Genomic DNA, 13,873 nt, shown 5'->3' with positions numbered 1-13,873 from the left:
ATGCATCTTTCAGTTACAAGGTCTGAATATCTAACAGGCCTTTGAAATGCAAATTGATGACTACCTTTTTAGAAATAAAAGATTTCTTTTTTTTTTTTTTAAATATTGCCCTTATTCGTTTTATGACAGAAAACACAAAATGATGGTGAGCATTTGATTATTTTATGTATTATTTTGTTTTATTAAAGCTATCCTCCGATCAAACAAAAGGAGCAGGGTGTGGGGGTTGTGAGCCGGAGTGCCCCGAATCCCACCCACCCCCATGTTTCCTCCTCTTCCCTCATCATCCCCTCCTCCATCTTCTCCCCATCTCATCTCTCCCAGGGTGAAAGTCACTGGTGTGAAAGTAAACAGGCCATGCTCCAGTTAGCCAAACCGTGCTGTGTGTCTGCCACAGAGCGGTTCACATGAGGAGCACAAGGGGAAGAATGAGACGCCCAATAGGAGGTTAACATTTATACCTGAGCTCAGACGGCGTTCCTGATGGCTGTAGTAGCGGAACAGATTTAAATATGTTGCTGTTGTACCATCACATTAATGGCATAACAAAGGGGTTCCCAACCTTTTGTAACATAAGGCCCACTTCTGATTCTAAAAGATTTGTGAGTAATTCCCAAATAAATGAGAAAAAAACATGACAAAAAAAGGGAAAAATAAACTGGTCTGTTTATCCAATATAAATAATGTAATGTAACCGTTTAATTTTGTGTCACTACGCTGTTTGATAGCAAACAGTTTGTCTCGTTGTGATATTCAAACACGCCTGGTCATTGAAATTATATATATCTTTTTATATATATGTGAATTCTTGAGCAAACTTAGATTGTATATTACCAACAATATACTTCTTAAATTGAATCTATCTGGCAGTACCTCCGACGTCTACTAGATGGGGCTCTGAGGCTTCATTAAATGTGTTCTTGGTTCTGGTTCCTTCCCTCCAGTGGGTCCAGCAATAAAACCTGGGTCTCCAGCAGCGTGGTGTCAGTGTTAGCTTCCAGCGGAGCAGAGAGAAGGAGCCTCTGCTGCTGGCCACAGAGCAGGTCAGGGACAGGTCAAAGGCTGCAGTGAAGTTGGATCTGAGTCTGTCGACTGCGGCCCGTCTGCTGCTGGAGGCCCCCGCTGGAGTCTGGAGGACTAGGAGTTTCTGGTGAACCTGGACACCGTAAATCGCTACTTCTGATTTTGCAGGGAATCGGATCCGATGACAGGTATTTATAATAACTACTATGTATAGAAATCATCTAATCATCAGTATTGAATCAAGACCGTTTTATAACCAGTCAAAAGTTTATTGTAGTAACTTGATATAAAATCTGATGGAAAAGATTTTTAGGTTTCAATTTATATACGCTCATGGTCCTACGTGGTTTTGATTTTATGACACCATGACTTTTCTTTAGCGCCACACTTTGGAAACCTTTAGCATTTTTTGCTCCTTGTGGGATGCAACATTTTCATTATTTTGCCTCCCTTGGGCATCCTACTTCCAGCTGGGGAACATAGTGGAGCATTTAGCAGCTAAAAAGACAGAGATTTCTCTCAGTTTGGTGGTGGAGACCAAAAACGGAGCAAAAAGGAGAATGATTATTGGACTAATCAAGTGGATGCGAACACAACAAATGAATAATCAATCAGCTCTGTGTCTGTTGGTTGTGTAGGCAACTGTTTGCTGACACGTTCACCAAATCAACAGACATTTATGTTATTTCTGGCTCCCTTTGAAATGTTATTGTTTAATTCTGTGTTGTGATCATTTGTGCACAAAAAATATTAATTTAAGAAGAAGAATATTGTAATTCCAGAGCACAAGGTCCTTTGTACACATTTGTTTCCTTTTCCTCCTCACACTTCATTATATTGTTATTATTACAGTTTGCTATTTCATGGCTTTTGGAAGAAACACACATGCAAATGGATTCAACAAGAGGAGGAGATATAGAGAGACATTAATGAATCACATAGTAATAGTGTTCTTACTCTTAATTGAAGCGGCAGGCCTCAGGCTCTTGGAGTGAAAACTATTTCTCCAAAATGCCGGAATGTACTGATGATGAGAGAGTAAAAGAGGAAGAACAAGAGAAGAGGTAAATGAATGAGTGAATAACAGAATGAATGGACGGATAGATGGGTGTGTGTCTCTTACATCATCAATCGGGAAGCTGCTGTCGACCAGTCGAAGCTCTGGGATGTTGATGTTCAGAGCAGTGCATGAATTTTCTATTATAAGGCAATCCTACACAGCAAATATAGAAAAGCATCAACAGTAATGAGTGCTACATATCAAATATATTCACACACTGTATGAACAAAAATTATTTGTGAAAAGGTTTTCTAATAACGTGCAAGGTAACAAAATAGAGTTATAATAATGCCTATAGGTGTTTTCAAGGGACGTTTAACAGCAAGACAGTTTAGGAGATACTCTCAAATAAGAATCGTTGGATTTATTGTAAGCTTGTGCTGTTTCACTCTCCCACTGGCTCCTGTCTTTGTGCTAAGCTATAGGCTAAATACTACATCCTGAAACTGATATTAATAAAGCTTTCCTTTAATTGTCTGTAATACAGCAAACAAGCATTTTTCTCAAAAAGTGTTCCTTACCATTCACACTGTTGACCAACTGAGGTCAGAAGAAGTTATAGGTACATTCATGTGTCATTAAAAGAAAATACTGGTCATAAACTATCAAAATATAGTGTACATTTTTTCCATAATAAATATAAAATGGATGGAGTACAGCAATCACCATAATATTCACCCTTCTCACGCACACTAATGCAAATAAATATACACAATACACACACATTTACCATTTTGTCCTGTGCCACTGTCAGATCCTGTAGAACCTGGTCAATAATGCTTTCAGCCAGAGAGACACTCAATGTTTGTCTCAGTTCACTGGACGGGACAACAAGAGAGAACAAATGCACACGTGTGATTGCAGCAGAGTGAAGACTATAGTTGAAATGAATCAACCAGTTATTTAAAGTAATAAAAATGTAATATTGGTTCTAATGGCAGAAGGGTAATTGGACGCATCTACATTCCTGCCAGGAAGGAAGACACACACACACATGGAGCTGATCTCATCATGGAGGAATGAGTGTGAGTAACTTTCGATGACCTTATCCCAAATTCCAGCCATGAAAACTCACAAACTTTTATGGCGCATTGCCAATAACTCTGTGAGAGGTTAGGGTTTAGGGCAGTCCCACTGTCAAATCGTCAAGTGCATGAGGGCTGTCTCACAAACATTTGGAGCCCTTTATGCACACTTGCCATAAGTTTGCATTTCGACAGACTTTACCCACCATTAATAGCGTTGTGACGTTAGATTCAGGCGGCAACCTCTGGTTCTGCCGAGTGAAACCGATGCAGAAGCGTCTTAAAATGTGCATTCTGACTACTGACCAGCAGGGGGCGAAAAAAATAAGTCCAATTGTATGGAAATTTATGAGAAAATTACTCTACTTCTCACTTGACTTAGTGATGTCACTCCTCCACATTCCAAATATGGTAACTTCCATTTATCGGTTGCAAAAAAACCGAAAATGGTGACGGCTGTATTCCAAGATGGTGAAATCAACGAAGCACCAGCAACTACTTATTGATGCTGTTTTGACAGAAACAAGTTAATTGATAATTTGACAATTCCCTCTGGGGTAGTTCGCATGGTGGAGCGGGGGCCACATGGACTACACCTGAGACCTTACCGCAGCGGCCCAAGATCGAATCCGAACTGCATACCCCTTTGCTGTTGATGTCAATAAAGTCCCTGACAGTACAGGGCTCAGGGTTTAGGAGTTCATTCAAGATCTCCAGGGCCAATTTATGTTGTATTTTGAACTGCTAGCAGCCCTATGGTAGGGTAGGATGTGTTTGTAAGACTTTGGGTAGGTGTTAATAAAAACCCTGTTGGCAGTTAGGCTGAATCTGTCTCTGATTGCTGTGCTACCCCTTTTTTCCCTGTCCTCCAACCAATCCTGTGACAGTTAGATCATTAATATACATATGAATGTGTTTCATGGCATGTACTTGTTCTCTGGACTTGAAAACATTTACCGCAGTCCAAACATAATTTAGAGCAGTCCAATATGTCAGACACACATAGAGATGCAGTGACTGTGCCAAAGGTTGCTGGTCAAGAAATAGCACCAAGGCTAACTGCTGCTAGACCATCGTTTTTATATTTTAATCATGTTTATAGCTGGTTTTGAACAAACAAAATAAACACAGATCCTTGTATACTGTAATGACATAAAATGTAATACAAGAATGTCAAATGTCTGAAGGTGTTGTATTGGATGGCATTATATTATCCAGTGGTAGTGATATTTTTGTTCTTTCTATTTAAATGAGGTGCTATAAATATAGAGAGTATAATCACTAATTATACAGGGTAAATGGGGTTCAGTAAACAAACTAAAATGACACTGTCTTACGTAAAAGTCATTACCGCAGTCTGCTGCTGATGATCAGCCCTGTGTTCTCCACCATCGTGCTTCTCAGGAATGTGTGTGTCTGTCTGCTTCTCTTGGACACACACTCTGACAGATGCTCGACCACACTTGACTGCTGGACCACCCGTGGACACATTGCCTCCACACCCCTCATCAGGTCTTGAGCCAACTCCTGGAAGAAACACACAGACTGGAGACGTGAGCACGGCCGAGACCGAGCATTGTCAAGACAAGGCGGAGACCGCCAAGAAAGAATCCTCAGACCAAGCTGGAACTGGCAACCATTGAGAAATGTGTCATTCTGTTATTTTAGAGATTAGCTCAGGACTATACGTTGGATATTGAAAGTGCTGAATTCGAAATTCAGAGCATTAATATAGTCATGGATGGATCACTCAACCGGCCTACTGGGCACAGGCAAGACACTTAAAGAGACCAGAAAGAAACACAAAATGACTTCAAAGAGACACAAAACAACTACAAAGAGACGCAAAACAACTACAAAGAGACACAAAACAAATATAAAGAGACACAAAACAACTACAAAGAGACACAAAACAAATGCAAAGAGACGCAAAACAAATACCAAGAGACAAAACAAATACAAAGAGACACAAAACAAATACAAAGTGACACAAAACAACTACAAAGAGACGCAAAACAAATACAAAGAGACACAAAACAACTACAAAGAGACAAAACAACTACAAAGAGACGCAAAACAACTACAAAGAGACACAAAACAAATACAAAAAGAGACTAAACAACTACAAAGTCTGTGTCTTGCTGAGGTAGTGGGGCCTTTGGCATGTCTTTGCCATTTGTTTGCACTGTTAGCGCTACTAGCATGGTTAGCTTCTAGCCGTCGGATCAGCCGTCGCCATGTCGAGGGCCATGTGGAGGTGAATTTCGAACTAAGCACCTTTAAGGTGTAACTGGAAAATGAAATAACCATTGCTGTTGTGAAATAGAGGAAAGACTAAATCAGATATTTTTAACCATATCACATAAATTGATAGATAACTGAAGACATGCATAACCCTTTATTTCAAACTACCAACTTTCTTCAGGGAAATCTTAATGATGTTCAATTGTAATACATTCATGATGAACTGTTACATTTCAGAAGCCCACCTTTAAATTTAATTAAATTAAGTGAACAAGGCCATGGCCTTAATTAACGTTGTTCTGTAATCCAACACACTACATTTCTAGAATAGTCAAACTGCTCATGATTAAAACCTTTGTTTCATCAGTGAACAGCATGCTGCCCTGTCATCTGGCCTGTGTGACAAGGTGTATTAAACATGTACCTGTATGCTTCTGTTGAACTCATTAGTCAGTGCAGTAGCAGTGTCAGTGAGGATGCAGTTCACCAAGTCTCCATCAGAGGCACACTTCCTGCCTGCCTCATACAGAGAGGGAAGCAGCTGCACAGGCGGAGCCAACAAAACATTAGTATAAAACATCATTTACATATATACCTCATTTACAAATGTACTTTAATTGAACAGAATCTTCCAGAGCCTGATTGTGATTATTTTGGCCCAAAATGACATCATTCACAATTCATTCAGTAGCCTGTACCTTGAAGGACTCCCTGGCGTTGTGCAGCACCTCGTGTGCTGTCAGGATGTCAGCCTGGTCCTCCTGAATGTTGCAGTGCTTTAGACGTTGGAGGCTGTCCTCCAACTGCTGACACAGACCATGGACCTGCTCAAATTGAAGACAACCGAGACAGACACAGCTGAAGATACAGACCAGGTGGCAACCTCCAAGTCTGAAAAGTGAGACCAATGTTCCTAAGTGTCTTAACCGTACATTCTCTCTAGTGTCCATCAGAGGGCGACTCCTCTGGTTGTATAGAAGTCTAGTCTAAAATGACTCTACTTCTCTCTTGATTTATTTCCTCAGTAAACATTGTAAACATGAGTTTATGGTCTCAATCTCTAGTTTCAAGTCTTCTTCAATACAGCATGATGCTCATTTAGTAAATTATGGTCCATTTAGAGTCAAATAGACCATAAAGCAGGGTATGCTTTAGGGTGGGGCTACACAGTGATTGACAGGTCGCTACACTGCGTTTTCTGGTCTAGGAGTTGTCTGTGTTTTCGTCTGAGAACTTGAACCCTATTACAGTGTGTTTTCAGTTCCAAAAAGTTATTTTTTCCCTCATGTGTCGCTTCTCACGTCACTACAAAACAGTAGTGCACAAACCAATGGGTGACTACGTCCTCTTCTGATATACAGACCTATGCAGAAACTGGTATTTGGGACGAGTATAGTATATGAATCAGATGTGCTTCAGTCAAAGAGCTCCACCTTTGATATGATGGGATTCAATTCAATTCAATTGATTGTGAAATTAATCAACACTACACCGTGCCAAGGTAGAGCCTTATTTCCACACTTTCATTGGACTATAATACAGTTAATCAGCAGTATGTTTCACTGCTGTTGTTAACTTAATAATGTATTGTTATACTTCTTACCTTCTCAGATTGGCCAGCTCTAAACACTTGCTCCACTCTTTCAGACTGTCTCTGGTTGTTTCTGTCTAAACACTGCTGAATCTGCACACACACACACACACACACACACACACACACACACAGAAGGAATACAGCAAAAAATTGTTAAATGTAAGCAAACAAAATTATACGTTTGGGATTTACAGTACATCATCCACTTTTTTATAATCCAGATGAGATCACCCCCCCCCCCCCCCCCCCCACACACACACACACACGCACACACACACACACACACACACACACACACACACACACACACACACACACACATACTGACCTTGTGCAGGGTTTCCTTCGTTCTGTCAGGGTTGCTGCGGTAACTCTGTGTGATATCACCCAGGCCAGACACCTGCTGCAGAGTGAAGTTCCTGCAAGACATAGAGTTTGATGTAAAGTGATGTAAGATATTTAGTATTGTATGTATTCTTTTTTTTTGTTGTGTGTCGAGATTGAACAAAGAGGGCCCTTGTTTAAGAGTTTGTGTTTTAGCAAATGCAATAAACGGAAACCAGCAAACCCATCTACATGCTATTAATCTGAACAGCATGGTAGTCAACAACTGCAGCTTGTGCTGAATGATAAATGATTATTATAATAATACTTATGACTTATACTTATCATATACCTTTGGATAATGTCTGTGTGTGTGTGTGTGTGTGTGTGTGTGTGTGTGTGTGTGTGTGTGTGTGTGTGTGTGTGTGGGTATGACCTCTCCAAGGCATCAGCCACATCCTGGAAACCCCTGGCAGTTACATTGTTCCTGTCCCATGTTAGAGTCCTTGAAAGAGAGAGAGGGCTCAGTTCAAGGAAGTGTGGTTAAAGAAGGCCGAGGCTGATCACCAGAGTCTGATGGAGCAGCGGTAACACCAAACACTGAACACCGCTGGAGCCAATCAAGTACTGAATGTTAGTTTCAAACGATGAAATGGTGACATCTAGTGGCCAACATTAGACTCACAGCCTAAAGTTAACTGTTAGGGGAGATGAATATTGGTTGGGTTGTGGCACCAAAATGTTCCAGTGTAATGAACAATGCTTCCTGTGCCTATTAAAGGTAGTTACAGTGGAAACGTCAAACTGATCTACTACACATTTGTATATTTATTACATGAATATAAAGAAGTGAAACGGACAGCTTTGCTTCTAACTGGATTTGGTTGTTTACTGCTGTTTCAAACTCAAGACTGTTTCTGCTTGTTTGGGTCGACGACACTTGCAGAGCACTAGCTTTCACTGCTGTCATGGGAGTGAAGTAAAAAAAACACATAGAATTACGTAGTTGAAATGTTTCCATGTGTTTTCATGCAAGAACCGAGATGATCACTTGATTACTATAAGCTTTGTATCGTAATATTTTAAGTTTTAACTTTACTTATTTACTGATTTACATATAACATCATACTATTTTAAGTGGACACCTGCACTATATTAAGGTTAAAACATTTTGAATTAATCTAAAGTAAATTTAAGAGCAGTAGGTACAGAAATAGTTGTTATGCCATATGTGGTTTTCTGGTCCACAAACACTGATTGCAGTGTCACTGGTTAAAAAATGACATATTTACTGTAGTTTGGCCTGTGCCCACAATCACCTTTAGCCACCACTGCTACAAGCAGGTTCCACTGTAATATGTAAATCACAAAATATTATAAAATGAGATGGTTAGTTGGTTACAGTGCCTCTACTTGTCGTGTTTAACACCTTGGCTAGTGTGTGTGTGTGTGTGTGTGTGTGTGTGTGTGTGTGTGTGTGTGTGTGTGTGTGTGTGTGTGTGTGGACCTCAGTCTGGTGTTAGTCATCAGGGCTTTGGCCAGCATTTTGGCTCCAGTGTCTCCGATGTTGTTTCCACTGATGTCCACTTGAGTCAGAGCAGCGCGGCCACCCAGAGCGCTCAGCAGGATGTGAATCCCTGTCTTCAGCTTGGAGTCACACACCGATAAAGACTGCAAGGGCTGCGCACACAAACCCACACACACTAATATATAAGAAACGGTGGCATTCTAAGAAGAAACACCATTGAGAAAATTAACGGAAATAAGTGATTGCTGTTTTGCTGATCATCAAATAGAAAAATGAAAGGACGTGTCACTCACACACTCTTCATCCTGAATGAGCTGAGCTATACGATGAAGAACATCACTGAGAGCTCTGGTAGACAGAAAGAACAGAAGGGTACAAGCATTAGTTTTAAGGAGGACTGGAGTAGATGTCTGCAGTATCTAGTAAATGTTCGGTTTAAGAAGTGGACGCGACACAGTGAAGTCTCTGGGCCAGATGTGTAAAGGATGTGTACACATGCTTGATTTATATTAAACTTGCAAAGAAGACATTATAATCTAATCGGTCCTTCCAAAAATAAAAATAAAAATTATATAATATAACATCTCATTACAATAATAAAATCAGACATTGTCACCAGTTAATGAAAATATAATGAAATTCTTTTTTCCCAAAAGATATGCAGAGAAGCTCACAGCGGTACGTTAAAAACACATGCATATACACACAAGTTCTCATCATAGAGTTATAATATAATTTAATCTATAGATATCGTTTACCTTTCCCAATACAAATTTTTACTGATTAAAGCTTCAATGCATCATAATATAACTCTTGCAACCTTCGTTAACGTTAGCCGTTAGCGCCGCTATATAGCCAAATTTGATTTGGACAGCTAACGTTTACTAGCTTATAGCTTATAAACGTTTACTTTTGGCTTCCCACGGGGCACAAACAGTGGTCTCCTGGGTAAAAGTCCTGTGTTTGTTTGACCCATCCACCACACCTCCCACGCTCTCTTAGCGGACTTTCCTGTTGTTATACATTATAGCAGATCAGTTTCACTCATACGGTCGCTCCATAATTGCTCTGGTCAAATGCAAAAACGTCGCCACTCAACACATACAATGCGTACTGCTACCACTTAGGTAGCTTTTGGCCCAACAACCTCCAAAAACAAATGTTTGGGTAACCCGTTTGTACCTTGAGAGACACAACCCAGGGTAAAAAATCCCAGCAAACACTGGACTCCGTCCACATCTACAACAAACATTTAAACCTATGTTCCAAAAGTCCTGCTGTACCACCGGCTATTGGATCTCTCTCCAAGAACTCTGTGTCATTTTGGGTGTCTTTGTCATCATTGAATCATACAAATGATGATAATGGTGCATACTTACTGACAGTCTAACAAGCACTTTGTTTTTATATGCTTTTATGCATTTTATGCTTGTCTTTTTTATGAGCTTCTCATATCTGGACTTTGGCAGCTAGATATTAAAAGGAGACTGTTCAGAGATTTCAGTGAGGTAATATTTTGATCGATCAAACGGAAACTATAAAAAAAAGTGGAACAAAAGAATAGAGAGCTCATTCTGCAGACATAAAGAGTTATTACTTCATTAGATGTACTATTTACACTAGCTAAATTACAGAATGACTCATTTCATGTAACTCTTAAAGTTTTAAACTTATGGCCACTATGACTCAGTAGAAAGGTTTATGTACAGTATATCCATGTGATGAGCTGATGTCAAGAGAAGACATAGCAGAGTAAAAGGTTTGTACTATGTTCCACAGACCTGGACTTCATGGCAAAGTTTCTTCCCAGTGCGAGGTGTTGAAGAGAGTGACATCGACCAACAGACAGGACCAGAGTTACCATGTCATTCTCAAAACCTATGGGCAGACAGAGGGAGAGAGGGAGCAACATAGAGGGCTGAAACATTTAGGGGGAAAATGGAGACAGGAAGTGAGTGGAGGTCAGCTGCTTAGCAGCAATAGTAATGACATGTAACAGTAACATTTCAGCCAACTTTGATTGGCTACACTTTGCTTATGGGTGAACTAGATCTGTGGAAGACGCTGCATAAGTGGCTCTGCATACTGTGTTCAAACATCTTGAAGGTAAAAACATGTATGTCAGAAACATAGACTGTATATAACAAGTGGACACGGTCAACGTGATGTGATGTCACACACAGTTTTGTAAACTGCCGTATTGGAAGCCTCGAGTTCAGCATTTTGGCCGTCGCCATCTTGGTTGTTTGGAACCAAAACAAGAGGGTGGAGCTAAGTACAACTGAATGATGACAGGCGGCTAAAATGCTACAATCAACTTTCATGAAATGAAAAACCTTTAAGAGTTAAAGTTCTAAAACGAAAACACAGACAACTCCCAGACCAGACAATGCTGTGGTAGAGACCTGTCAATCACAGTATCCCCGCCCTACAGCATACCCTGATTTATAGTCTATTTGACTCTAAATGGACCATAATTTACTAAATGAACATCATGCTGTATTGAAGAAGACTTGAAACTAGAGATTGAGACATAAACTCATGTTTACAATGTTTACTGAGGTAATAAATCAAGAGAGAAGTAGAGTCATTTTAGACTAGACTTCTATACAACCAGAGGAGTAAAACATTTTTTTATTTAGTTGCTGCAAATAATTTGCCATTGTAATATAGTGACTGGCTAAGTAATAAATACTCTTCCATGCCAGTGGGTAGCAGTAGGTAGCGCAGTAATAACAAATGATGCGTGGGAGAGGTTGCGGTGACAAGACGAACAGCAATGGAGAAATATTTGAAAAGGAAAAATGCAGACTCTGAACTGGGCCCTGGACAACATTCTAACCTAGATGAAAAGCCCAGTATGAGATGAGCTTTTCGGTGTGCCGCGGGAACTTTTTAATGTAATAAATGTCAGCTCAAAAAACGTCTCAGAAAAGGTTGAAAAATACTGCTGTAGCATACCAATTGCACCCATCTTACACTGTGAAACTTGTGTCCTTGTCTTGTTCAATGTAAGCATTTCTAGACTGCGGGATGATGTCCTGAAATGAGTGCTAGAATTGGAGAGTGATTGTGTGAATGCCCCTCTCCTCCTCTTTGAGTGTGTGTACTTTTGCATACCATTGTCAGAGAGATCCAGACTTCTGATAGCTGTGGCTTCAGAGATGTGCTCCTGTATCACCTGGGCCCCTGCAGAACGCAGCTACACATACACAGATATATGCACACACACACACACACACACACACACACACACACACACACACACACACACACACACACACACACACAGGCATACAATAGTTTGTTTACTGTAGCTTTTATATCATCATAAATGTGTGTGAGTGTGTACTGTACCTCACAGCTACTGAGGTCCAACTCTAGCCCAAACAGACGAGTGTTGGTTGCCAGACCCTGTAGTAATAACCTAGTTGTAAAATAAAACATATACCCATGAGATATACATAAGTGTATACACGGTATAGCAGAGCTGCTTTGACACTTAAACAGACTCATGAACCACTGAAACACAGTTGGAATGTGTACAGTGTGTGTTGTGTGTGTGAAGAGACAACAGTTCTCTGAATGAAATGATTACAATAGTCATTCACTGGCGTGTGTGTCATAGTATTTTCCCTCCTCTGCTCTAGTAACTAGTAACATCCCATAAGAAGCCCATGAGTGATATCACATATGCTCAACAAGTCCACGTCTATGGTTGCTATTAAAATAATAGAATAGCATTACTGCATGTGTTGGTACCTTCACATACATTAGCATTGACACCTAGCCACGATGCCAGTGTTCTTTAGACGTTTCCGTAATTGTAAGAAATTGAAGGTCTCGTTTTGATATAAAACACAATGCCAGCTAACGTTAGCTACAACCACTAGATGCTATGCTAGTTTTCTGCAGTCTGATGTCATTAAGCACAGGCGACCAAAAACAGCTAGCTAGGCGCTAACTGCCTAGGTAGCTAAGTTGCAAAAAATGAAAGGTAGGCTATACGTGTATTGACCAAAATATTTCCAGAGAGGAGTTAATACTTTTTGAGTAGCGGGGGTAATCATCAATACAGGAAATGTGAAGCCGGAGCACAACCGAGGTGTTACAACTTGCAAACAGCGAGTGGAAATACAGAAGATGAGAGTGGAGAGAAAACTGGCTAATGCTGAGGCAGCGAAACAACCCACTGAGCCCCAAAAGCTGCCAGTGGGTTTGAAAAGCTTTTGAATGATTTATGGAATTACAACTGTTATACTGCACAAAAGACATGTTTGAGTTCCCCCACTTCTAGTCATGTTTCTGCCATTTCTAGTCAGGTGCAGGACTTGCAAGCTATTGTAAGTTAAGTTATTGGTGAAAGAGCGCAAAGGGCAAACTCTAATAACCTTTGTTGTGGAAGTAATCAACAATACAGCCGGATCTGTCTGGTAGAAATGACGTGGGAAGAGGTTAGAAACAATCCTCAGACAAAATCCAGTCAGGAACCTTGTGGTTGATATATTTTTTATATATAGTAGCGATGGTGATCTAGCAATAAAGTAAAGCCAGATGTGATGTGTGTGCAACCAACATGAAACCTCATCATACAGCAAGACAGGTAGAACTTTCATGTTCCCCTCATTAAAAAGTGAATATTACATTACTGCATGTGTTGGGAGTAAACACACCTGAGGGCTTGTGGAGGAAGTTTGGTTGCAGACAGGCCCACATGTTTGAGCTCACAGCTCTGACTGAAGAACTCTCCAATGCTCCTGGTCATCTTCTGCACTTTTCTACACACAGACACACACAAACACTTTCATAGTAACCTGTAGCTTTAAAAACGTTTCTTTTCAATTCTATCAACCACACTATAAAATTTAGTTGGAGGAGATTATAGCTGCTGTTTCCACCACCTGATTCATTTACATTTCAGGTAACTTCAAATAGTAAACAGAGACATCCATAATTCCTGCTGTAACAAGTCAAAATGTCTGCTGAGAAAAATGTTCTAAATCATGTTTCGCCTTTTTGTCGTGTTGTCTGAGTGTCTAGTCAGAATTATTATGCCCTATATGGTGAATTACCAA

The 13,873-nt window shown here is 40.2% G+C and overlaps 1 protein-coding gene across 1 annotated transcript in view; it reads right to left on the bottom strand.

Moving 5' to 3' along the window:
- The window catches only part of LOC137881125 (capping protein, Arp2/3 and myosin-I linker protein 3-like), a 54,713-nt gene that overhangs the window by 24,494 nt on the left and 16,346 nt on the right, over positions 1-13,873 (bottom strand). Inside the window, exons 16-30 of the mRNA XM_068722896.1 lie at positions 13,472-13,576; positions 12,156-12,225; positions 11,919-12,000; positions 10,580-10,676; positions 9,092-9,146; positions 8,778-8,950; positions 7,707-7,775; positions 7,275-7,365; positions 6,956-7,036; positions 6,051-6,176; positions 5,777-5,893; positions 4,460-4,635; positions 2,814-2,901; positions 2,147-2,236; positions 1,981-2,047 (exon numbers count right to left, since the gene is read on the bottom strand). Coding sequence (XP_068578997.1) covers positions 1,981-2,047; positions 2,147-2,236; positions 2,814-2,901; positions 4,460-4,635; positions 5,777-5,893; positions 6,051-6,176; positions 6,956-7,036; positions 7,275-7,365; positions 7,707-7,775; positions 8,778-8,950; positions 9,092-9,146; positions 10,580-10,676; positions 11,919-12,000; positions 12,156-12,225; positions 13,472-13,576 — 1,487 coding nt within the window. The remainder of the gene's footprint in view (positions 1-1,980; positions 2,048-2,146; positions 2,237-2,813; positions 2,902-4,459; positions 4,636-5,776; positions 5,894-6,050; positions 6,177-6,955; positions 7,037-7,274; positions 7,366-7,706; positions 7,776-8,777; positions 8,951-9,091; positions 9,147-10,579; positions 10,677-11,918; positions 12,001-12,155; positions 12,226-13,471; positions 13,577-13,873) is intronic.

Source organism: Cebidichthys violaceus, unplaced genomic scaffold, assembly GCF_023349555.1.
Source record: "Cebidichthys violaceus isolate CVI_PGR_0920_01 unplaced genomic scaffold, fCebVio1.0.p SCAF_3, whole genome shotgun sequence".
Taxonomy (NCBI): Eukaryota; Metazoa; Chordata; class Actinopteri; order Perciformes; family Stichaeidae; genus Cebidichthys; species Cebidichthys violaceus.
Note: the sequence above shows the minus strand (reverse complement) of the source record. Positions and strands in the feature narration are given on the sequence as shown.